Source organism: Phyllostomus hastatus, unplaced genomic scaffold (assembly GCF_019186645.2).
Source record: "Phyllostomus hastatus isolate PE091 unplaced genomic scaffold, TTU_PhHast_1.1 phas_contig_210, whole genome shotgun sequence".
NCBI classification, from domain to species: Eukaryota; Metazoa; Chordata; class Mammalia; order Chiroptera; family Phyllostomidae; genus Phyllostomus; species Phyllostomus hastatus.
This window is the reverse complement of record NW_025333737.1, coordinates 35,945,583-35,970,232: the sequence shown is the minus strand read 5'-3', so window position 1 is coordinate 35,970,232 and position 24,650 is coordinate 35,945,583. Positions and strand designations below refer to the sequence as shown.

Below are 24,650 nucleotides of genomic sequence, written 5' to 3'. Positions count from 1 at the left end.
CCGGCAAGAAATAGGAACTGAGGGTGCAGGCGGAGTGAAAGTGAGACTGAAACTGGTTTTGTAATCGCCGCGCTTGCGGCAGGAGGAATTTCAGAGAAGGTTCTTTTCTTTGTTAAGGAATTTCTTTAAGGGGTTCTACAAACACTCAACCATAGCAACGAGCTCTCTCAAGAACGAGAGCAGTGTTTTAAACTAATTCAGCTTTTTAAGGCTGTTAGATGCCTCCCTGATAAGGGAACTTTAGATGTGGAAATACGGGGAAAAGCAGGACAGAGAGGTCCTCGTCATCAGGAAAGCTTGGACAAAGAGAAGGGGCCCATGGGACGGTTGTGGTGGAGGCTCTAGGTGCCTGTCGGACCCGTCCTGTGGGTCGCCCCAGCTGCGGTGAGCTCCACGGCTGTGCCTGGTGAGCCCAGCCGGGGCACCGGTGCCTGCGTTGGCAGCACGGTGGGTGGGGCCTCGTCTTTCTGCCCAGGACCGGCAGCAGCAGAAGGCAGAGTTGGTCCTCCTGCCCTCCCCTCCTCCCTGTGGTAGCCCTTATGGTAGCCCTTGGGTGCCTCGTTTTAATCCTTATTTACGCTTTGCAATGTATATAGAAGTTGTTTTCTCGGGATCACATTAGAAAATAGCAAATAGTAGGTTTCACAGGCTTCACCACCACAATTGATTTTGAAAACAAAAAAGGGGGCGATGTTGTGAACCGTCCTGTCTGGTTTCAGAAGCTGTAACCTCCGCCAAGGCTAAGGCTGAGGAAGTGACTTTGGACCATAAGCCACCAAGGAGACAAAAGCTTATCTCCCTGGCAGGAGCTGCCACTTCTGCTCTTTTTACTTCACCCTGCCTGGCCCCCAATGCTTGGTCAGTTAGCCAATGATGGGTAAGATTCCCCAAGGGGGGAACGACCTAAGACAGGCACGATCACATGGGATGCCCCCAAGGAAGGACTTTGGGGGCTACAGCAAAAGGGGGTGATAGACTCTCGCCCCTCGGCCTTTGACAAAGCCTGAGTACTCAATTGTCTTCGAGAAATCTCCTAATCTCTTGGCTGCCTTACTTCCCTTGCTCCACCTAAGCCTGAAACAATGACAGAGGGCGGTGCAGCCCTGTGCTGGAAAGGGCGGGCTCCCTGGGTGATTAGGCCTAAGAAAGAATATGTAAAATCCCGTGAAACCTGCTTTGTTTAGAATGCTCTCAATGAAATGATAAGGGTCCAAGCTAGAAGTAAGTTTGTTCCTCAAAGTTTTTTTTTTTTTAAAGATTTTATTATTTTTAGAGAGAGAAGGGAGGGAGAAAGAGAGAGAGAAACATCAATGTGTGGTTGCTGGGATCTGTGGCCTGCAACCCAGGCATGTGCCCTGACTGGGGATCGAACCTGGGACACTTTGGTTTGCAGCCTGCGCTCAATCCACTGAGCTACGCCAGCCAGGCTGTTCTTCAAAGTTTTACAGCTCTTTAGCTATCTGACCCTGACTCAAAAATAGGCCCTCAGAGTTTTTTGTTATCTATTGTTTGATCCTCACTGTCTGACGATTAATGAGCTTTATCTGAATTCTTGTGTAAATGAACCCAATAAAAGCCCATTGAGGAACAGGCTCTTGGCCCTTCTCCTGTGAGATCGATCATCATTCCTCCCCAAGCAGATCATGTCTTGGTAGACTTACTCTCATCCGTGGCGGTCGGGGGCGCCCTGTGGGCGGAGCCCCCACAAGAAGTGAGCTCCCCTGTTCCCGTAAAGCGTCAGCACAGGCAAACTCGTTCAGAAAAGGACGCAGACAAGAGGTTCCAGGGCCAGGCCCGAGGCGGGGCACTGGCTGCTGACAGGCCTGTGGCTCTTTTCGGGGTGACGGATGAAAATGTTCTGGAGTGGGGTCGCGGTGGTGGTTCAACTGTCTTGTGGATGTACGATGAAAAAAATGACACTAAACTGTACACTTTAAAAATGGTGCATTTTATAGTTTCCGAATGGCGTGTAAATTAAGGAAGTTTTAAGCAAGCTCTGACGGGGGGCAGTCGGCATCCCACCGAACGCCTGCCCGGGCAGCGGCGTGGCGCGTCCAGGCGGCGCAGACTGGCCGGCCCCAGCGCGGAGCGCCCTTCCCCCACCGCCGTGTGTCTTCCAGGGGGCCTGCCGGCAAAAACCCTCCTCCAGCGTGTGTGTGTGTGTGTGTGTGTGTTAGTGTTCCTCTACAAATGGTAGATTCCTGCTTTTAAGACTGAAGACCATTTTTACCTCACTTTACAGTAGTTAACTAGCCACTCCTTCCTACGAACTATGGGGTGAGAAAACTTGCCAAACGAAACATTGAAAGAGGAAGAAAGTGCAAATCCTTTCACGGAGAAGACTGCGTTTCAGTACCTCCAGTTTATTTCAGTGGCATCCACGCGCACACACACACACACACGTGTGGGGTGGCGTGTGCTCCCCATTCTTACGTAGAAGCACGTAACTCGACACCCAGCAAGAGTCTCTACGTGACAGATGGCCTAGGATTCGGAATCGAGGCAAGATCATTCGAGGAAACGGGAGGGGAGGAAAACATGTACATTCGGTAACGTGATTATAAGGAACTTGCGACAGATGAATGAAAAACGACATCTTTGAACAATTATAATGGACAGAACAAGTCTCCCTTATTCCACTTGTGGTACGGAGCGAATCTGTAAACTTGAACGCCGACTCCCACGGGCCGAGCTGCCCCACATCCTCGATGTCGCCACGCTGAGCGCCCTCCGCCGCGCGGTGACAGCGGGAGGCGGCACCTCCCCCCGCGCTCTGTCCCACGGCGTGCTGTCCGCAGAGGCCCGGCCTCCCGCCCGTGGCCGGCTCGCCGGGTCAGATACTCCGGTAGTCAGAGCCCCGGGCGACGATGGCGGCCGCCTCCCACTCCACGGCGAAGAATGACACAGTTCCACAGAACCCGAAGATCACCATGACCAGGAGTTGCCAGGGGAGGAGAAGGTAGTTACTGTAGAAAAACGCCACGGCTGCGCAGATGGACTAGGGACAAAGGACACAGGTCATGGCAGGCACACGGTGAGCCGCGCGGCACGGTGAGCCCCGCCCCGCCCCACCGCCCTCGTGAGTGGCTGTCCCTCTGCGCTTCCTGCACCCGGCAAGCATGTGTGTGTCACCAGCACACGCACACGCACCACAAACTCCCTCCCCCAGCCGGAAACCCTCAAGCGAGCTGCGGCCTGTTATTTAACACCGTGACTTGCGAACACTGGAACGACAAGGGGCCGCGCAGACGAGGTGAGGAGTGTCCGCGCTGTGAACGGATCCGGGATCAGCGGAAGGGAGTGTCCAGTCTGCATGGGACAGACTGGGAGGCCCAGGCCGCGCTCACGGCTTCCTGACTCTACCTGCGGATCCCTTGAAAGGCTGCCCGGCTTCCCCCTAGGAGACGCCTGGGAAACAAGCCCGCAGCACCGGGACCAAGGGCCCGCGGTCCGCCCAGCGCTCACCTGGACGAACTTAAAGACTGCAAACGCGGGGGCGCTGTCTTCGGAATAGAGGAACCCCAGGATGCTGAGCAGCTGGGTGTTGAAGCAGCTGTCTCCGAGGCCCAGCAGGAAACTGCAGAAGATGGCCACTTCTTTGCTGAGCAAAGTAAAAATTAATTTAGGGTGAGTATCGGCAAGATTTGCCAGAGCCATTTACAATGTAAAAAGCAACTCACCCACGAAAGCCTTTTACCTCCCAAGTTTTAAACACTCTGAAACAAGAATAAATACTGGAATTTTCAAAGGAAGAACTTATGTTCAAATGCACTCATGGTTCAGATATGTTCAAACACTCTGGCTGAGGTGGCTCGGTGGATGGAGTGCCAGCCTACGAACCGAAAGGTCGTTGGTTCAATTCCCAGTCAGGACACATGCCTGGGTTGTGGGCTAGGTGCCCAACTGAGTGTGTGTGAGAAAAAACTAAAAATAAAATCTTTTAAAAAAATAAAGAGATACATTGATCAAAGATTTTATTTATTTTTAGAGAGGGGAAGGGAAGGAGAGAGAGAGAAACACCAATGTGTTTAGGTCCCCTAAACACAGTAGGTCTCCCTACTGGGGACCTGGCCTGCAACCCAGGCATCTGCCCTGACTGGGAATCGAACTGGCAACCCTTTGGTTCACAGTCTGGCGCTCAGTCCACTGATCCATACCAGCCAGGGCGTGATCAATGTATCTCTTGCTCATTGATGTTTCTCTCCCTCCTTTTCCCTCCCTTCCCATCTCTAAAAATAAAGAAAATCTTAAAAAAAAAAAAAAAAAAACACAAGTACTCATTCACATTCACAGCCCAGCAAACCCCGGGCTGCCAAGGGTTGGGGAGGCAGACACTGCCTGGGCGGGGCCGCCTCCACACCGTGGGTGTGGTCGCAGACGTGCCCACGCCGCCTCTGCGAGTCGAGGAAAAGCCCCCGAAACACCGGCGTCAGCTGTGCGGTGAGAGCACCGGCCGCCCCGCCCGGCTGGCGGGCCGCCCCCGACCCTCGCTGTTCTTCCTCCTGGAGGCCCTGACTTCCGGGGCGCACCGCTCAAAACGGCAGAGGTAAGCTGTGGGTTAGCATGAGCTCTCGACTCCTTCTGGCTCCGCTGCACTCGACGGGTGACCTTACGTAAAGGTAACAGACCTGCCAGAGGAGGCCTAGCTGCCCCCTTCGGGGACCGAGACCCGCCGACCCCGCCCCGCCCCAGCCTGCTGGACAAAGGGCGGCCCCGTACCTGGATGTGATGTAAGCGCGGCTGTCCGTCCCCTCCAGGGGGGCGATGGGCGCGTCCCCGGGCATGTTGAGAAATATTAAATAAAAAGCCACGAAATGCACCAGGATGCCCAGCAGCACAACCGGGTTCCTCCCGAAACGGTTGTTCTTGCTCAGCAGGCCGAAGAGGCTCCCACCTACGAAATCGACGGAGCAGAGAACAGAACCACCCGTGGGCAAGTCAATGTATCAAAATATTGACTTGAAAAAAGAAATAAAGTGCACAAACCAACAGCTAATTTAATCAAGAACAACATATAAGGAATAACTATTAAAACAGAAGTTGTTTTAAAAACCAGAACAGACTTCCAGGTAAGACGGAAGAGCAGGGATTGGCTCTACCCCCCACCCCTTAAACGTACACAGAAAATAGGGGGCGGTGGACCCGACAAGGGGACGAATGTCAGGCACCGAAGGGCAGTGCCCTCTGGGAGACGGGGAACAGAGGGTGAGCCCTGCGACTGCCCAGCGGGCTGCCGGGGGGGAGGCAGGCGAGGACGCCGCCCCCCTGAGCTGAGGCGGCAGAGCTGAGAACCCCGGGCCCCAGGGGGACCAGAGTTCCCAGGACAGGGCGACAGACGGACAGCCGCTCAGAGACGGTCCTGGAGCTCTGCAGAGGTCCCCTCGGTCTCCACCGAGGGCTGACCAGCACGGAACGTGAGTACATCAGCAGAGAACCGGGGAAGAAGCATCCACCAGGGTCAGAGGCAGTAGTGCCCCGCGCTGGCTTGGGAACGGTGCTGGGTCCCACCCGCCGACGGGGGGGAATCTTCACTCTCATGAGCTGGGGGGCAGAGCAGGGCACTCCCACACCGAGGGTGCGCCCCTGTGCATGGGGCGTACACAGCTCAGCCCCAGACTGAGCACTGCTCCGGGCCCACCCAGCACATTTAAAAAGCAGGACTGAAATGAACTGTACTCTCCCTTTCCAAACAAATGAACGGAACCCAACCCAAGAACACAGCTCAGGAGTATTCAGAGGACCGCAAAAGCAGCCGGCACCCCTCAAGGTGCAGGTAGGGCTCGCCACGGGGCCTATGGTCTGAGTTTGCTTCTGGGTCCCCCCCACGAGGACACGAGCTCCGTGTGGGCAGGGCGTCTGCTCTGTGCACGCGGTGGATCCACACGAGTGTTTGTGGGTCAGTGCTCACAGGTGACGCAATATCCAATCTACCGTGTTGGTTCGATCCGGAGAAACCAGTGCGGTGCAATGAAATACGGGGTCTTTGCCCCGCCCCCTGCCTTCCTGGCACGGAGCTCCTGCAGCCCCAGGCATCTCCTCAGCGCCAGGAGTGTCCTGGTCATCCACGGGAACCCCTTTCCACACGCCTGGAGTTTATGTCATCGAGGCCACCACAAGGAGGGCTGGGGTGGCCCTAGAGAGCTGTAGGAGGGGGCTGGTGGCCGGAAGGACCACGCGTTGACTAGAGAGCCCGACTCTCGGCCCCACGATCTTGGGGTGGGGAGGGAGGGGAGGAGGGGAGGAGGCTGAGGGACAGAGCCCATCGCCAGTGGCCAAGACTTAATCAGTTGCGCCTGCAGGAGGAGACCTCCACCAAAGCCCCCAAACGACAGTCTTGGGAGTGCTTCCAAACGCAGGGAGGACGCCACACCCCACTGCACGGGGACAGAGGTTCCCGTCCTGTGTGCCTCATCAGGCTGTGCATTTCCGTCCCTTAGAGTAACTTGAATATCAAGTACAACGTCTTTCTGGGGGCTGCAGGAACCCCCGAGTTCACAGCCCAATGGGACAGCAGTGTGGGTAGTCTGGGGACCCGGAACTCACTGCTGGCATCTGAAGTGTGGGCGGACGCCCTCGAATCTGGGCCATGTGACGCTAACCCCGGGAGGCGGAGTCAGAATTGGAAGGGACTGCCGGACGCCCAGCCGGTGCCAGACGGCCGGAGAGCAAGCAGGTCAGGGGTCCCAGACACTGCCCTTGCGAGGGGAAAAGCTGGGGGAGACCGTGTGTTTTCCTGTGTATGCTTTTGCCTGTGAATTACTTGGCAAATGTCTCATAAATCAGTTCTCTTAAAACAGTAACAATAAAGAAACAAAGACATACCCATCGGGGTAAAACTAAGCAGGGAAATAGAAACTCAAGAACAGAGAGGTGAAGTACACTTAAAACTTCTATTATAACTTAAACTGATTTAATGCAGAACTTTTTTTTTCAAACTAACCTAAAATTTCTCCAATGCCAATGAAAATGCCAGAGAGTCCAATGAGGCTCTTCTCTTCCGTCCCAAATTTGTTGACGGCGCCGATGCAGGTTCCATACACGCCGGAGAAGAAAGTCAACTCCAGACCTTGGGGAAAAATCAGACTTAAATTACATGTTCACTCCCTCCCTTTCCTAGTTGGCTTCCCGCCTCGTAGCCCCGGAGCTCTGCACGCGCCGGACCAGCGCAGAATCGGAAACTCGCGCGGGCTGAGGTGTCGCCCCTGAGCACGGTGTCGGCGCCTGCTGCACGGCCGGTGCGGCGGCATTAGCCACAAGGTGGTCGATGTCACACGTCTCAGATAAACATGTCAGCTCCAAGAGGCAAAGACACCCTTACGTTAAAAGCCGCCACCCTGTGTGTGGACGGGACGTGAGCAGAGGCTACAGCTGACCTAAACCTGCAGCAGCTTTCCGAGGGCACGGGAAGGTCCACTTGGAAAACGAATGCATGTGATCCCCCTTTGCTTAAAGACACAGTCACCTTTTAATCACACCCTTTTTCCCAAGAGAAAATTTCAAACAATTGGGGTAAAAATTAGGGCACATCAGTAGAAGACCTGATTCCTAAATGTTACAAACCTTCCCTGAATTTTAAAGATGTTTAATATTTACTCGATTTCTCCTAAAAAAATGTTTTATGCCTATGAGGCAGAAAAGGACAAAAGTATTGACCGGCACATTACAGTACGTTTGTTTTTTTTAAAGATAACTTCTTTAAAGATTGTGTGTGTTTGGAGGCTCGGTCCCCAGTCAGGGCACATACAAGAATCAACCAAGCAATGTCTCACTCCTCCTTCCTCTCTCCTCTAAAATCAATAAACAAAAAATTAAAAAAAAAAAAAAAGATTTTGTGTATTTACTTTTAAAGAGAGGGGGAGAAACATCACTGTATGGGTGCCCTCTGCGCGCCCCCTACTGGGGACCTGGCCTGCAACCCGGGCACGTGCCCTGACTGGGAATCGAACCGGGGACACTTTGGTCCACAGGCTGGTGCTCAACCCACTGAGCCGCACCAGCGCTTCTGAGGACAAAACAGATTTTCTCGTCCTTCTGAAGACCCAAGAACACGGCACCGTCCCCCATCCCGCGCCTGGCAGCGGGCCACGGAGCTCACTCCTTCTCACTGGGAGCTTTCCCGACCCACACACACTGACTGAGACTCGCCGTGCTACTTCCTGCAGGCCCCCCTCTGCCCTGAAACCACGGGTCGGGACGGACCGTGCCCCGGTGTTAAGCCCGTGTGCGGAAGGGTCCCCACGGGGGGTGGGTGGCCCTGTGCCCTGCAGCAGAGGGGACGCTGGGCAGGTGGGTGCCAGGCCAGCCGAGGGCCCGGCCGTCTCCCCTCCTGCCCTTTTTGGAGGGAGTCACATGGGACAGGTCTGGGCCAGAGACACCCGGGGAGAGACGGACCCAGCCCGCGATCTGACCCCTTCAGACAGACCAGCACAGGGGACTCTCTGGACCAGCTGCTCTCCAGGACACGCCCCCCCGCCCCCTGCCGAGCCCGGGCAGCACGCACGCAGAGCCGTGGGAAAGAACAGCAGCGTGGTCGCAGCTGTCTTTAGCCCTCAGTGTCCTTGTCATTACTCAGCAACAGAAAACAAAACGGAACTCAGCAACTTCCAAGCGCTTACCTGTATAAGCAGTTGTAATGCTAAGAAGGAGCATCTCCTTGGTGACACATAATTTAAGAGACTTTTCTGTTAAAAGAAAAAAAAAAGAAAAGAGAAAGGAAACATTTTGGGGAGTACTTGACTCAATTTCAATTAATGACACAAAAATTCTAAAACATTTATTCAACCAGAACACCCCTTGGCCAATAATGCAAGGAAGTAAAAAAAAAAAAAAATTTCAAGTAAACAGACACACTGGGACAGAGGTTAAGGATTCAGACTAAAATGCTTAAGGTAGGAACTGAATCTGCTCTATGAATAACCTGTTTGTTTCGGATGTTCAAATATATTCTAGAGCAGTGTTTTCTCCAACACAGTCTCCAGCTCTAATTAAAAAAAATAAATAAATAAAAACAAAAAACACCAAATGGAGAAAAGAAATAGAGTCAGACAAAACACCAGAGTATTCTAACGGCCTCGGTCACGGGTCAGGCTATTCCGGGAGCCGACAGCTGGCGAAGCGCTAGCTCCACCCCCCCACCCAGGAGCTATCGCCGCGGAGCGGCTTGGGGACTGGACTCGGATTAGAACCGCCGCAGCTTCCTGACCATGCCGCGGCCGGAGCACACTTCCTGCGCTTCCCCCTCGGGCCCGAGGACGAAGCTCTAGCTCTGCACACTGGCTCGCGATCGCTTTACTGTTTGTGTTCATGCTGCTCAAGCTAGTTGAGACCTGCCGTGGAAAACACGTTCCTAAAAACTGTGTCTGGGAACCGTCTTTCTAAACCAGCTCACGTTGCATACTCAGGGCCACCTGTCTAGGACCCGCAGCTCACAGCAGACGCAGACTTCAGTTCTTACTCAGCTGCTGCTGTGAGACCGACTTCCGTCACACACACTGTCCGGAACTTCCCCACGTGCAAAGGAGCCACTTGTCCAGTTTCCCTGAGATACAGCCCGACTAAATGCAGGGTTTCTACAGATCGCTCTGACGTTTTTCCAGAAAAAAGTACATGATCGATAAAAAGTTTAAAACAATTGTTTTAAGAGAGGGGAAGGGAGGGAGAAAGAGAGGGAGAGAAACATCACTGTGTGGTTGCCTCTCACGTGCCCCCCACTGGGGACCTGGCCCGCAACCCAGGCCTGTGCCCTGACTGGGAATCCAACCGGCGACCCTTTGGTTCGCAGGCCGGCGCTCAGTCCACTGAGTCACACTGGGCAGGGCTAAAACATATTTTTAATTAAAAAGTTATATTAACAGGGCAGGTTTGTTTTTGAATAATCAGAAGACTTAGTTAACAAAAAGGAATTTTAGAACATAACCTAGTCTGATACGATAAGGGCAATCACACGTCATTACACATTTGCCCGAACCCATAAAATGTGCGTCAAGAGTGAACCCTGATGGGAACCACAGACGCCGCGTGACAGTGGTGTGTCAATGCAGGGTCACCCACTGTGACAAAGGCCCCGCTCTCTCTCGGGGACGACACCGACAACGAACGAGACTGTGCCTTTGTCAGGGGCTGGGGTACGGGGGCGGTCTCTGTACCTTCCTTTCCATTCTGCTGTGAACCTAAAACTGCTCTAAAACCTGAAGTCTGTTTAAAACACACCCACACAATTTAGAAAATTGTTTTGAGAGAGAGAGAAACACTGAGTTTTATTGTTGCAATCATCGGCGCGCGCCCTGACTGGGGATCGGACCCCCGGCCTTGCGTATCGGAGACACTCTGACGCACTGAGCTGCCCGGCCCAGGCTCTCCGGGGATCCTGACCACAAGCTTCTGGACCCACAGAGCTGAAAGCCAGCCCTCTGACTGGGGGACAGCCATCTCGCTGGGGGACAGTCCGGCCACATCCCTTTCAGTACAACTCACAGCCTAACGGATCATCACATTCCTGAAACAGAAGGAACGCACTCGAGGAAATAGCCCTAACAATGGCACACACATGTGCCAGCTGCAGACTCCCACGCCACGGGCCCTTCTGAAAACAGGCTGCAGGAATGCCCGGCCAAAAGCTGGCGTGCTTCGTGTGGTCTGGCCACGGCAGGGGAGACCGAGAATTTGCACCCAAGCCTCAGGCAACAGACGGGCCCACTGCCACAGTCAGACACAAGCAAGGGGCGGGGCGGGGGCGGGGCCTGCTGAGAGCAGGCGCCCCACAGGGCCGCTTCCCCCCAGAGAAGAGCCGCCGCGGTCAGGGTCTCCCTCCTCTGCAGACAAAGCCGTGGAAAGCTGCAGGCAGGGAAAGGAATCGACCCACACCAGGCCTCCCTGGACTCAGGAGCCGTGGCTGCCCGACTCCGGCGGGGCCGCAGGACGGCCATCGCAGGGATCGCCTGCTCTGCCCGTCGGACAGTTGGGGCTCAGATCCCAGCCCAGTCCCGTGCTGGCCGTTTGGCCTGGGGTGAGCAGTGCTCTGCCCCTCGGTTTGTCTTCTCTAAAACGGAGGTGAGGACAGGCTGCACCTGCCGCTTCTATCATGCATGCCATTGGCACTCGGACTTGCTGGCAGAATGAGGCACGTAGAGGAGCCCCCCGCGGGGACTGCGGCTGTCCCCAGCTCTCCTGGGCCGCCAGAGCGCGCTCCCTTCTGAGGGGGGGCAGGTGCCAGATCACACCGTCTGTGCCCGCACCTCCTCACGCAAACGCCCAGCTCCTGAGGTGCCTGCGGCCCCACCGCCCTCCCCAACGCCTCGGGCAGGCTCGGGGCGTGGTCTCCACCCCTCCCGTGCCCGCGCCCACGCCGTGGGGGTGTTTCACTCTCCCAGCTGCGCTGCACACCCGGAAAAACGAAAACACCGGGGCGCCCTCAACCGGGTGGCTCCTGAACTGCTGCTGGTTCTCGCATTTCCGGTGCCGCAGGCGCTCAGAAAATACTTACTGAACGCATCCGCTGCCTTTGTCATGTTGTTCTGGGCAGGCCTGATGACAGAGGAGAAAAAACGTTAAGTTTTTATCCCCTGGAAATTGAAAAGAGAACAACAAAGAAAATAACCCTATCACATTTTGACTGGAGTTGGTAAAAGCTGTCCTCCGCATGGCCCGGCGAACACTTCTAGTGCCCCGGGGCGCTCTGGGCCCCAGGGTCCCCTCACGGCCCGTGCCCCTGCTTTTCAGAGCGTGTGGGGGAAGGGCCACCTGGGTGGCTCTTCACTAACAATGGGGCACAGTTCCCTCGTACTCAATTCACTGCCCGTGTCCACGCACGTGGATTTCACAGGAACCTCCTCCACGGTGCCAGCTTCACCCTTAAACACCATCTGTGGGAATGCAATTTCCCGCCACGCCTACTCTGTAAAAGTAAGTCCTTCAGCGCTGAAACTCTTCCAGGGCAACACCACCGTCTGTGGTTCGTGGCTGGGTGCGGTACGATCTACCGGTTGGAAACTCGGCCTTCGGAGGCTCGGGCACCGCTTTGCCCTTTGCCCTTTGCCCTTTGCCCTCCGCAGGGTTCTAAACAAGTGCTTCATTCCAGTGTTTCGCTTCCTCACCTAAGAAACAGGGGCACGGCCACTCCCTGTGAGAATTAAATACGCTAATGTGATTTAAGTGCCGCTTTTTATCATGATCATGGTAAGAAAGATTTTAACTAAGACTGCACTTCTTGCCCCGGCTGGGTAGCTCAGTTAGAGCCTCATCTGGCAGCTCAAGGTTGCCAAGTTCAGTCCCCGGTCAGGGCACATACAAGCAGCAACCAATGAATGGGTCAATAAATGGAACAACAAATTGACGTTTCTTTCTCTCTCTTCCTCTCTCTCTCTCTCTCTCTCAAAATCAATAAATGAAATTAATAAATTTTTTTAGCCCTGGCTGGTGTGGCTCAGTGGATCGAGTGCTGGCCTGCAAGCCAGGGGGTCACCGGTTCAATTCCCAGTCAGGGCACATGTCTGGGCTGTGGGCCAGGTCCCCGTTTGGGGATGCATGGGAGGCACCACACACTGATGTTTCCCTCTCTCTTCCTCCCTTCTTTCCCATCTCTCTGAAAATAAATAAATAAAATATTTTTAAAACATTTTTCTTTAAAGATTACATTTCTTAGCCCACCAGTCAAAAGGGCAATACCTACTTTTCCTGTATCTTTAAACGATACTGATGACAAAAAGAAAGAAACCTAATGGAGAGCTAGTTGACTTACGTAAATAAATGACCGATACAAAAAGGCAGTATGTTCTAAACCAACGGGAAAACGTTTTCCTCCCCTTAAAAACTCATGCCTTCCCTGACCGCAAGTAACCACTCGGACTCAATTTCGTAAACAGCACCCTTGTCTTGCAGTCGGACGGCGTCGGGCGTGAATTCAAACACCTCCCACGCCAGGCCTCCAACGAGGCAGGACCGACGCTGTCTGTGGACCCTGACACACGACCAGCGCGTGGGCACTCGGGGGCGCGGCGCACACTCCTGGCCCAGGCCCATGAGGCCACAGCGGAGGCCGCCTCTGGGACAGGAGCTCTGAGACCAGCCCCCGGGGCCCGCAGGGGCGGGATGCAGCTACCTCCCGCCCTTCTTCCTTTCGCCTCCCCGGTGTCTTCTCCCCCTGATTTGCTCGAACACTTTTCCCTCACGTCCACCCGGTCTCAAATATCACTCAGGCCATAAAGAGACCGGTGGTAACCTCTAGTCTAGACCTACCCAAAATACATTTTCGAAACAAGGAAAAGGGACGTCCCCAACTTCTTACTCGTGGATTTCCAGGTCCTGGTCGTCGGAAGAGTCATCCTCCCCCAGGATGCTCTCAGAATCCGGCTTCCGGATGAGAAAGAACAGAACGGTCCCCACGAGGCTAATCACTGTCAGGGCAATAAACACCGTCCTGCGGTCGCTCTCTGGGGGGGCGGGGGAGAAAGCAGACAGAGGTGACCACACACACAACTGCAGAGTCAGCATGCCGCCCAGAGCTAGTGCAGAACTACCGAAACGCTTCCTGATTCAGCTTTTACTTCCCGGCCAGGGCCCACGCCTGGGGTGCGGGCCAGGTCCCCAGTTGGGCGGAGGGGGTGTGCATGAGAGGCAACCGCACACTGGTGTTCCTCTCTTTCTCCCACCATTCCCCTCTCTAAAAACAAATAAAATCGTTTTTTAAAAAATTAATTTCTTTTTTACTTTGTTGCATCAGTAAAAACCTAGGGCCAGGAGAGAAACGGGGTATCTGCACTTTTGTTTTTTAGTGAAATACAATTAGGAAAAATAAAACCAAAAAAAAAAAAAAAAGCGCAATAACTTAATATTCTTTCCATGGAAGAAGTGTACAGACGACACAGTTAAGAATTCAAAAGCCCCCTGGCTGGCGTAGCTCAGTGGATTGAGCGTGGGCTGGGAACCAAAGTGTCCCAGGTTCGATTCCCAGCCAGGGTACATTCCTGGGTTGCAGGCCAGAACCCCCCAGCAACGGCACATTGATGTCTCTCTCTCTCTCTCTCTCTCTCTATCTATCTCCCTCCCTTCCCTCTCTAAAAATAAACAAATAAAATCTTTAAAAAGAACTCAAAAGCCTGACCGCTGACTCAGACACTCACATGCACGGCATGACCCTCCCACGCCCCGAGATGCCGCTGGAACTCATTAGCTACAATCCCAGCTACACAATACGATCCAAGGGGAAAAGTCACTGAGAGCTAAAATCTGAGAGGACTTAAGGCACCAACATTCACCAGAACAATTTGGAACAAAGCAACTACGGGTATTTTTGTGAAACTGCGATTGTACTTTATGAATATCTGCTTAAAACAAACCTGATATTTGAGTTTTCCCTTGCCAAGCAAAATATATGTAGAGATTTCCAAAGAACAAGCTGAGGGGAAAAAAAAGGAAGACAAGATTGTTGGGAAATTACTTTCATGTTTCTAGTTTTCTAAGAATTTTTCCATTATTTGTTAAAGGGAGAGAGAAAGCTGGAGCCATTACCTAATTTTAAAAGTCTCTACCTGCCCTAGATCACTTAGAAGTGTGGACTCTGCCCTGACTCCTTCTGGAAAACGTAACTGACCCAGACGGAGTGCAGCCCCTCACGTGACAGTAACCTGAGGCGCAACCGCCCTGCACGGACGTCCTGACTCGCACGGAAACACGAGACGGATTATGGGAACACTGGGGGTGACTCCCTGGCGCGCGCTACTTCTCCCGTCTTCTGTTTCAAAGAATCTATGAAAAAACCCTGTGACTTCGCTATTTGCATCTAATCAGATCCTTCTTTTGCCAACTTCCCTAGAAAAGAAGTCACTCCCACTGCACTTTAAAACTAAACATTTGCATTTGTTAAGCCTTAGTCAAGCCAACATCTCGGGCGGGACCCAGGAGGGTCAATCCTCAGGACAGACGGGGAGGTACAATGACTGTGGCTGCTTTCAGGACACAGCTAACCTGCACTGCAGTTCAGACAGGTATTTGTTAACAGCTATCAGGCTGAGGGCTTGGTCAGAAGGGGGAGGCCTCTGGAACGCAGATAATGATGGTTTACATCAGATCAGTTACTTAACTTTGAAGCCTCTCTTTTCTCCTCTGTGTGTGTCTTCCCATCTCATGAGATTGTGAAGATGACTGAAATTAAGTAATGAACCCAATGGTCCCTGAAATATAGCCAATGCTAAATGTATTATGGTGACTATTAGTTTCTATCTAGCACTCATAAGTTCCGACGCATTTGAGGTCGATTCGAGCACTACAAGTAATTCCATACAATGTTTAATCTGTATGCGGCCAGGAACTTAAGTCATACAACACAGATCTGGGTTTTCAACACAACAAAGATCTAAAACTGTGATGTGACCAAAAAAAAAAAAAAAAATTACAGGAAAGACTGAGCTGCAAAAGGATCATTTCTTAACTCCTACCTGGACTGCAGCAGTGCCCAGAAAATCCCACTGTTCCTCCCAATGGTGTGCTCGTCGGAATTTATGGTCAGGCAGTTTCCCTGTGCCGTCCAAAGCACTGAAATTCAAACCCAACGTTATCCGGGGAGTGAAATCCCTCAGCTTTACATACGAAATGCGCAAATGTGACTCCTAGCGGAGCCCCGGAACACGGAGACAAGAAACACCAGGATGCTTACCGGCAGCCGCAATTCCGATGAAAACAGAGGCTGTGTAGAAGGACCACGTGAAAGGCTGGATAAAAACGGCAATGTACATGCTAAAACATAACAGGTCAACAGCGCATTACAGTCAAACAACACCCGAAGCAGCTCGCCACGCACGCCTTCCGGGGGTCGACACGCAGGACTCCTCCGGGGTTGAGGACGAAGCCAGGTGAAGGAGGACAGGTGTGACCTCGTTTCTCAGTCAGCTAGCTCAAATCCGTACAACCACACACTCGGAAAGGTCTGCAGTTGGCCTTCGCCAAGTGCTCGGCCCACGACGGGACTGGGATTTTAGAGCCCCCGAGAAACGTTTAAGCGTGTCATTTGAATTCCTGTTAGTCAACTTGGTATTAAAAAAATGTAGTATTATTTCACGGGAAGTTCTTTTCAACTCTTGTGGAAAGAGACTTTTGGATGCTATCTGTATTACTAGTAAAACAAAGGCAAACATACAGGCACCCAGCCTCACTGAAACTCCGTTATCCCGGGCGTCAAGAAGAGAGCCGAACCCCTAAATTAGCGGCTCTGTTCTCTTCAATCCGAGTGGGCAAGGCCCTGCCACAGACTTACGTGTGCCTGGAAGAGGCTGAAGGTGTCCTAAGGAAAATGAAGGGGAGACAGTCAGCCACTCACCTGTAGAATAAACCGCTAGCGAACATGGAGAGCTGGGGTCCCACCACGGCGACCACCGAGGGCGTGATCAGATTCGAAGCAGAGAACACCCCGTAAATGATCGCCATGCTGCAGCCACACAAAGACAGAACAGAACTCCTGAGGCACTGACTCCCAAGTTCCCTTTCCCCGGGCTGCTTAGTCTGCAGACGGCCTGCAATAAGCATCCTCGTTCTTTAGCCGGCATTTACGACAAACATATCCTTGAACTGAATGCCGTATTAGAAGTTCTCACTTCTACAAAACATTGGCGGCTTATCAAATGCTTTTTTGAGTTTTGAGTAAGTTTGCCTTGGATGACGTGGTCTGGGTGGATTGGTAAGTTATCATAACAGCGACCACATAACACGTCCCGGGCACTGTGCCAAGTACTTTCTACACGTGTTTGCCTTTCATCCTGCACTCTGCCGAGAAGGCAGAGGTGTCGTCCTCATTATACGGAAAAGACAACTGAAACAGAGGGGCCAAGTCACCTGCCCGGAGCCCGCCTGGACGCCGGGTGAGCGGCGGGGCCGGGAGCCCGCCTGGACGCCGGGTGAGCGGCGGGGCCAGGGTCCCGGACCCGGGAACCTGACTCCCGAGGCCCCGGTCCACCGGTCTGCTCTGCACACTTAGCCCACAACTCCTGGCAACAGCATGCAATCTCACTGCTAAAAATAACAGGCACGGAGTTACGGCTCGCTTCAGCCAGAGTTTATTTAGCTCAGCCTAATGGTCTCACTGAATATTATCTCGCTACTACAGACCCAGCCTGCCTAACACGTGTCTCCTGACAAAGTGTGACCAAGACCATTCCGAAGGTCCTGAATTCAACTACTACTTATACATCCAAAGTAAATTGTTCCTCGACACTTATGAACCTCCCAACCGTTCTTCCATTTGCTCTTTAGATTATGCAAAACACAAAGCACTCCAGAAAGTTGTGGTTTTATCAATCCTTGAGAAAAACGGGCGCTCCCAACCCTTTCCTCTCGAATATCACATGCGAGGTCAGACCTAGGACAGGCGATCGAGTTTGACTTCGACAGGGTGGGCGTGTGGGGGACCACACGTGGGGGTGGGGTTGGCCACAACCCACTCTCTCCACGCAGAGAAATTAGGAAGGAACCCAGGTGGGCTCAGACACAGGCACACGCGACACTCCCAGCTCCCGTCACCGAGCACCAGTGACTTCTGATTGTCTTTTCGCTTCGTTTGCTCCGTGTGCAAAATGGGGACCGGCCACCTGAATAAAACTCCAAACGCTCCTGATGACAGCGTGTGAATCATTGTGACATTACAAAAAACAGAAAGGCCAGATGTTGCCAGAGCCACGTACGACCTCCTCTGCTGCAGCCTGGGCAGCTGTAACGTGACGACACTGGAGTGCTAGTAAATGCCGGGCGCTGTGTGCCAGGCGCTTCACGGGCATCGGCCGAGCAAGGAAACTCGGCTCTTTGGGGCGACTCGCCTGAGATCACGCAGCAGTTCAGCCGTGAAGCCAGGGCTTCAAACCCGGCGTCCACGTGAAACCAAAACCTGTCGCCTTCATCCTATGACGTTCTCCCAAATAGTCTAGATAGAGAGGAGCAGTCGCTACTCATTCATTCACAGCATTTTACTGCCCGTGATGTTGATGGGATTTAAGCAACCGCCGTCATCTAAAAAGTAAAGTGCATTATCCGATACGATACCTGGTATATCCACTGCCGTGGAAATCGGTGCTATTCAGGCTCCTGATGACAGTTTGCTGTGTGGAAGACAGAACTCATCAACCACCACGGGAAATGGTTTTGCAATCCCCCTCCCCCTGCCAAGTCTCCAAATACTGAGAATAAAGTAAAAACTGAACATGCTCAATACTTAACACACTGAAGTAACTAGGAGAGACGAAAAGGACTACAGAGCAAACCAGTGACCGCGCGGTGTGGGGGGGGGGGGGATTTAAACTGTGCCTTGGGGCTTACTGCCTGAGCTCTCCCAGTGCAACACAGACCTCAGGGCAGGAAAAGAAAAGAAATAAGTCAACGTAGAAACCCAAAGTCAAATCAGAGGAATAACAGTGGTTAAAACCCTGGGCTCTGGGGCCAGATGGCCTGGGTTCAAATCAGAGGAATAAACGGCAATGTTTCACATGCCTATATATTAAAAAGAAACGTCTGACACATGAAATCAAACCAAGTCATAAAAACAAAAACCAAAACGAGGAAGGCTGTGAGAATAAAAGGCGCAATGCAAGCGCGCTGGTGGGGACAAGGAACGTTCACGATCCTTGCTGGAACGCATCAGGAGCAGCACTTCTAAGGAGAAACAGCAGGTCCCAACTCACCGCCACATTCCCGCAAGTTTGAAAGGCGGTGAACATAAACATGAAGGCAATCCCTAAAATGATGATGTTGAAAAGCTTTTTAGATTCCGGGGACATTGTGGCTCCACGCTGCCGGGGGTCAGCAGCCGGCCAGGGCAGTCAGCTCTCCGCGGGGCGGCCCCACTGCGGGTCCTGGGGGGATTGAAGAGACGGCGACGGGAGGCGGACAGATCCGGGAGCAGAGTATCCAGGCTGCCGACGTCCAGTCCTCGGATCAGAACCCCGGGCGTAGGGCGCGGTTCTCCCCAGCGGCACGATTAGGACATTCCTAAGCCGCGACCCGAGTCGGGAAGAGTCCGACACCCGGAGACGCGCCAGGACCGTTGTCACCCCAGGTTGAGGGGCCCGCGAGGGGGAATTAGGGGGCCAAGGGCGAGCTGCACAGGCCGGCGCGGCCCCGCCCGCGCGAACCCGCCCACAAGCGACGCGGGTCAGACGACCCGGTCACCTGACCGCAGCCCTGGCGCCGCCCGCTGGGCGCGCTGGGAAATGCAGTCCCTGCGCGGCCCGAGAATGGCAGGAACGTCGCGAGAGCTCGCCGGCCCGAGGGGAGCAGAGTCCATCCTGTTGGGGGTGGCGCAGGGGGGGCTGAAAGCGGAACCTAGGGAAAGAGGGGGCAACTATGAGAGGGGACCTGGAGACCACATAGCGGGGTCTGAGGCGACAGGGGGTAGAGACGCAGGTGGGGGAAGAAGTACGCCCTCTAACAGAGGCGGAGCTGAGGCCAAGCCGAAAAGCTGCGCGGAACTCCGATACCGGCACGGAGAAGAAGGCGGAGCCCAAAAGGGGAACACCTCCTCTTCCTCCTGCCCCAGAGCACCCAGCCGGAAGGAGCGTTTCGCGGGCTTTCCAACCGCCGGCAAACGCCGCTCCCCCCTCCCAGCAGCAGTGACTCCGCGCTTTTCCCGGCTCTGCGCAGGCGCGCCAGAAAGAGGCGGGGCACGCAGCAGGGACGTTGCGGGGCCAGCCAATCTGAGGGTTCATTTGTGGGTGGCGCGGGCGCCATTTTGTGGAGAGGACTATAAATACGCGCTGGGGTTGGCCGCTTGCCCAGTTGCCTGTGTGCTGCGGTAGTAGGCCGCTGTAGTCGTCTGTTGGGCTTTAAGAGACGTTTCCACGAGGAAGCCAACTGCCGGCGGGGAGGCGCGGCGTGCAGCCGAGCTAGTGTGGGGGAGCCGCCGCCGCCTCGGCCGAACGCGCGGGCCCGCCCAGGGCGTTAGTTTTTAGGCGCGCAGTCTCAGGGCCCGGCCGACTCTCCCGAGCCATGAGTTACGGCCGCCCGCCTCCCGATGTGGAGGGCATGACCTCCCTCAAGGTGGACAACCTGACCTACCGCACCTCGCCCGACACTCTGAGGCGCGTCTTCGAGAAGTACGGGCGCGTCGGCGACGTGTACATCCCGCGGGACCGCTACACCAAGGAGTCCCGCGGCTTCGCCTTCGTCCGCTTCCACGACAAGCGCGACGCCGAGGACGCCATGGACGCCATGGACGGGGCCGTCCTAGATGGCCGCGAGCTGCGGGTGCAGATGGCGCGCTACGGCCGTCCCCCCGACTCGCACCACAGCCGCCGGGGACCGCCACCCCGCAGGTACGGGGGTGGCGGCTACGGACGCCGGAGCCGCAGGTAAATGGGGAGGGGCCCCGAGCTGACGCACAAAGGTTCTGGGAGACACGTGGTGGCGGGCCGGGGCCGCGGCCCCTCGCCGCGGTCCTGCGACCCGCCCGACCGCTCCGCGGTGGCGGGGCCCCGGCCGCGGCGGCGGGCGGGCCTCTCCAGGCCCGGGCGGCCCCGGCGCGCGGCCAGGGAAATGGCGCCTGGCGGCGAGATAATGGCGGGCGGGCGGGGCGCGGCCGATCGCGGAGCCCTGACGCCTGCTGTTTCCGCCCGCAGCCCGCGGCGGCGCCGCCGCAGCCGATCCCGGAGCCGGAGCCGGTCCAGGTCCCGGAGCCGATCCCGCTACAGCCGCTCCAAGTCTCGGTCCCGCACCCGCTCGAGATCGCGGTCAACCTCCAAGTCCAGGTCGGCGCGAAGGTCCAAGTCCAAGTCGTCCTCGGTCTCCAGGTCGCGCTCGCGGTCCCGGTCCCGGTCCAGGTCCAGGAGTCCGCCGCCCGTGTCCAAGAGGGAGTCCAAGTCCAGGTCGCGCTCCAAGAGCCCCCCCAAGTCTCCGGAGGAGGAAGGAGCGGTGTCCTCGTGAGCGAACGGTAATGTCCGCGGGGCCCGAGGCGCAGGGCCCGAACTGAGAGCTGGGGTGTGCGGTCGCGTTTCCGGCCCGCGTGGATGGGGAGCGACCCCGACGCCGGGGCGCTGCCCTGCGCGGACGCGGCTTTGGGAGCGATGCCGAAGAGGGGCCTGCAGGAAGGATGTGTTTAAAGCGTAGATGTTTGTGGCTGTTTGGTAAACTGTTTGAGACCTATTGATGAAAATGACTATTTCTTGCTGTTTTTATCCAACGTCTGCATTTTCCCCTTTAAAGCTGCGGTCTCCTGTTTGATAAAAGAATATTGGCCAGTATTGCAGATTTTAACTGATTTGGCTGATCCTCCAGGGACCAGTTTCTGTGGGCGTGTATTGGAGCAGGTTTGTCTTTAAATGTTAAAGATGCACTATCCTCTTAGAGAAGGCTGTCAGGTCAACTCTTGTTGGCCTGACCGGGATACACTATTCTAGCGGATGTGGCAAACGAATCGCAAAACGAAGCAATGAACTTTGGAACCCAAAAAAGTTTGCAGGTATTGCACCGGGTGGGGAAAGGATAGTGTGTCTTTAACTCAAATTGTTTGGTCCTGTTTTTTAAAAGGAAGGGCCCTAAGTAGCTCAGATGTTAAAGCATTGTTCTCAATCGCCAAAAGTTTTGTTTGAAAACTAAATTTATCTTGAAATATAGACTGGTTTTTCTGATTTCACATTGTTTTGTTTGGATATTTGGACACAGCCCTATTTTTTTTCTTTTTTCTTTCCTTTTCTTTTTCCTTTCCCCCCCCTTAATATTTTTCACCTTGGTTATTTGGCCAAGAAAGCACAAACTTGTAAATGCTGGCGGTAGCCTTTGTGAGCATTTCCTAATTTGGGCCTTTAAGAAATTGTGAGAACGGCCGGGTGGAACCTTTCTGTAACCGCTCGTTTCCCCGGAGCCTTACTTAGTAAGTACCAGCCCCGGTTGAAGCCCTGTGCGCGGCCCAGTGCTGGCGGGTCCACTGAACTTGCTTCTCTTCAAACCTAGATGTGGCGACACGCAGCGTGACAGACACCCTGGGGAGAAGGACCACATGCTCAGTCCATCGGAGTCCTTGGAACAAGCAACTGGCTATTGAAAAGGTTATTTTGTAACATTTTGTCTAACTTTTTACTTGTTTCAAGCTTGGCCTCAGGTGGCAAGCTTCATTTTATGTGCCATTTTGTTGCTGTTATTCAAATTTCTTGTAATTTAGTGAGGTGAACGAACTTCAGATTTCATTATTGGCTTGGATATTTGAGGTAAAATTTCTTTTTTGTTTATATAGTGCTGACTTTTTTTGTTTGGAATTAAACAGATTGGTAAACCAAATTTGTGGCCTCCTGACTTTTAAGGAAACATGCAGCCATTACGCACAGCCTAAAGCTGTCAAGAGATTGACTCAGCATTGCCTTCATTCCTTAGAATTAAAAACCTACAAACCTGGTGTAAATTTGTTTGTGTATGTTACTTATCTACAGATCTAAATGGTAATCTGAACCCAAATTTGTATAAAGACTTCAGGTGAAAAGACTTGATTATTATTTTTTTTTTGAAAGGATTGTTTACCAAACACAATTCTAATCTCTTCTCTTGTGTATTTTTGTGCACTAGGCGCAGTTGTGTAGCAGTTGAGTAATGCTGGTTAGCTGTTAAGGTGGCGTGTTGCAGTGCAGAGTGCTTGGCTGTTTCCTGTTTTCTCCCGGTTGCTCCTGTGTAAAGATGCCTTGTCGTGCAGAAACAAATGGCTGTCCAGTTTATTAAATGCCTGACAACTGCACTTCCAGTCACCCGGGCCTTGCATATAAATTACGGAGCATACAGTGAGCACATCTAGCTGGTGATAAATACACCTTTTTTTTCCTACCCCCACTCCACCAAATGGTAAAAATGATCATCTTCATGTATGAACTTAAAATATGAAAAATGTTAAGGAAGCAAATGGTTTGTAACTTTGTAAGTACTTAAAACATGGTGTATCTTTTTTGCTCATAAATATTCTGTACTATAACCATTGTTTCTATAGTTTAATTAAAACATTTTCTTGGTGTTAGCTTTTTCAGAACATGTCTGTCTTTTTTCCTCCCTTTATTTGAAAGACCTGTGCAATTTTCTGTGAATGTTACTGACTGTATCGTATGAGAATAAAATGTTTGGCTGACTTTTTTAAAGTGCAAATGCCAGTTCAGAACCCACCTTCCCTGAAATCAATGCCCTAAGGTAGCACTTTTGAGTCCAGGGGTACTCCTTTCTCATCACCTAAATGATGCCCTATTTCAATAACTCAGGAACCATCTGAGTCCTTTTCTTAATAAGTGTTTTAATTTGTTTCATGGCTATGGAGCCCACGGGTGTTGCCCAGGTGACCCACCGCGATCTAAGGCCAGCAAACAGCTAGACCATGTTTGGGCCCGCTGCTCGCACTGTCCAAGAGGCCGGAGTGGCCCGGGTCCCGGCACTGTCCCAAAACAGCTTGTGGGTGTAGTTCAGAGACTGTCCTTGGCAAAGGAGATGACCAGCATTTCAATGGTATGTCTTCCTGGGAGGGCAGATTCTGCTATGTCTTCTTTGTCTGCATCGAAAGATGCCAGAGGAATGTGGACACATTTCATATCCCACTTGTAGAGCAAAGCTTCAAGTGACCAGTCAGCACTGAGAAAAAATTTGCGTTTAAAGGTTACAATTTTCCTGTTTTGCTTCAGCTGCACTTTCCATTTTATCCTTTGGCATTGCATTAGTAAGGCTTGATTTAACTGAGTAAAAACTGAGTGAACCAGGACTAACAGGGCTTACCTTCTCACCTGGTAAGTAGACCACAGTTGGACCTTAGGGTTCTTCTGCATCAAAAAGTAAACAGTAGTTAAAATGTCTTCAAAATCTGGGAAGAAAGGGCTTATTAATAGATGTCTACTTACATTGCAACTCGGGTCAAATTCACTGCTGAGCAAAAAAGGTTTACCTTCTGGTTCAAAGAACACGTCAGATGCGAGGATAATGTCTTGCGGTGGCAAAGCCAGGAGGTCCTGCGACAGGTGGCCCCACGTGAGTCCTAGGACACGCACCTGGGGCAGGCTATTCAGTCGGCAGCTTTGCTGACAGATTTCCAGACAGTGCGGCAGCTCGCAGCTGTCCGACAGGATCACTTCTGCACCGCACTTTGCAGCCACAATTCCGGGAAGGCTCACTCCAGCTCCAATCTGGAAAGGGTAAAAGGCGACATTGCAAAGTTGGCCTAGGAATGCAAAAAGCTTGGGTCTCTGCAGATAGCTCCCCATTTTAAAAAATGCCTTAAACTGTAGGACGCTTGGGCTCTCTGTTGAAGGCAAGAGTTCGGATTACTCAATGGGGTCAAAGGGCAGCCCTAGTCCCATGCACAGCCCAGTACTCTGCAACTGGATCCGTGCTTCCAGCCTCCACGTGTGTCTGGCCATGTCATTGCTGGCAAGCCCAGAAAAGTAGTCCGGGACACTCGCCTGTCACTTTCATAGGACACTGGGTCTCCAGAAGCTCTGCGTGACTGACTGAACATGCACAGCCGGTTGGTACTATATTTTTAAGATCTTTTCAGAAGGGAAGGGATGGAGAGAGGGAGAAAAACATCCATGTCTGGTGACCTGGCCCAAAACCCAGGCACGTGCCCCGACCCGGAATCAAACAGGAGCTTTTGCCCCGAACAACACTGCCCAACCCACTGAGCCCACCAGTCAGGGCAGTACTGATTTTAGCCGGTTTTAGTGAAC

The 24,650-nt window shown here is 53.2% G+C and overlaps 3 protein-coding genes across 14 annotated transcripts in view; 1 reads left to right on the top strand and 2 right to left on the bottom strand.

The window, feature by feature from the left end:
• Positions 1-2,343: 2,343 nt before the first annotated feature.
• MFSD11 (major facilitator superfamily domain containing 11) lies at positions 2,344-19,570 on the bottom strand. Its single transcript, XM_045835793.1, has 13 exons — positions 18,657-19,570; positions 18,022-18,077; positions 16,310-16,417; positions 15,650-15,729; positions 15,432-15,528; positions 14,334-14,392; positions 13,283-13,427; positions 11,483-11,523; positions 8,616-8,681; positions 6,941-7,066; positions 4,720-4,894; positions 3,466-3,601; positions 2,344-2,998 (listed from the first exon to the last, which is right to left on the bottom strand). Exons 1-13 carry the CDS (start codon positions 18,750-18,752, stop codon positions 2,834-2,836), a joined length of 1,350 nt encoding a protein of 449 aa, XP_045691749.1. The 5' UTR covers positions 18,753-19,570; the 3' UTR covers positions 2,344-2,833.
• Positions 19,571-19,730: 160 nt separating this feature from the next.
• Positions 19,731-22,972, top strand: SRSF2 (serine and arginine rich splicing factor 2). Of its 5 annotated transcripts, XR_006785333.1 has the most exons (5): positions 19,735-20,321; positions 20,589-20,899; positions 21,172-21,275; positions 21,919-22,013; positions 22,525-22,972. XR_006785333.1 is itself a non-coding variant. In XM_045835805.1 (3 exons), exons 1-2 carry the CDS (start codon positions 19,960-19,962, stop codon positions 20,890-20,892), a joined length of 630 nt encoding a protein of 209 aa, XP_045691761.1. In that variant the 5' UTR covers positions 19,731-19,959; the 3' UTR covers positions 20,893-20,899; positions 21,919-22,972. The 5 variants fall into 5 exon arrangements, 2 of the variants coding, with proteins under 2 accessions (XP_045691761.1, XP_045691760.1); XR_006785332.1 differs by having other exon boundaries at positions 21,919-22,972; XR_006785331.1 differs by lacking the exon at positions 21,172-21,275 and having other exon boundaries at positions 19,737-20,321.
• A 238-nt stretch (positions 22,973-23,210) lies between these two features.
• METTL23 (methyltransferase like 23) overlaps positions 23,211-24,650 on the bottom strand; it is a 40,058-nt gene continuing 38,618 nt past the window's right edge. For 7 of the 8 annotated variants that reach the window (XM_045835809.1, XM_045835808.1, XM_045835812.1 and 4 more), the window contains 3 exons: positions 23,870-24,107; positions 23,704-23,788; positions 23,211-23,562 (listed from right to left, as the gene is read on the bottom strand). In XM_045835809.1, the coding sequence (XP_045691765.1) occupies positions 23,397-23,562; positions 23,704-23,788; positions 23,870-24,107 (489 nt within the window). In that variant the 3' untranslated portion in view covers positions 23,211-23,396. The remainder of the gene's footprint in view (positions 23,563-23,703; positions 23,789-23,869; positions 24,108-24,650) is intronic. The other variant, XM_045835807.1, reaches the window with a different exon arrangement.

What these genes read in the sequence shown, in the direction of transcription:
- MFSD11 (XM_045835793.1), bottom strand. Translation starts at nt 18,752, where the DNA reads ATGTCCCCGGAATCTAAAAAGCTTTTCAACATCATCATTTTAGGGATT. An exon ending in TGGGCACTGCTGCAGTCCAG is followed by an intron (nt 14,393 to 15,431) that starts GTAGGAGTTAAG and finishes TTTTCCCCTCAG; the next exon opens with CTTGTTCTTTGGAAATCTCT. An exon ending in AAAGGCAGCGGATGCGTTCA is followed by an intron (nt 8,682 to 11,482) that starts GTAAGTATTTTC and finishes TTCTTTTAACAG; the next exon opens with AAAAGTCTCTTAAATTATGT.
- SRSF2 (XM_045835804.1), top strand. Translation starts at nt 19,960, where the DNA reads ATGAGTTACGGCCGCCCGCCTCCCGATGTGGAGGGCATGACCTCCCTC. An exon ending in TACGGACGCCGGAGCCGCAG is followed by an intron (nt 20,322 to 20,588) that starts GTAAATGGGGAG and finishes TTCCGCCCGCAG; the next exon opens with CCCGCGGCGGCGCCGCCGCA.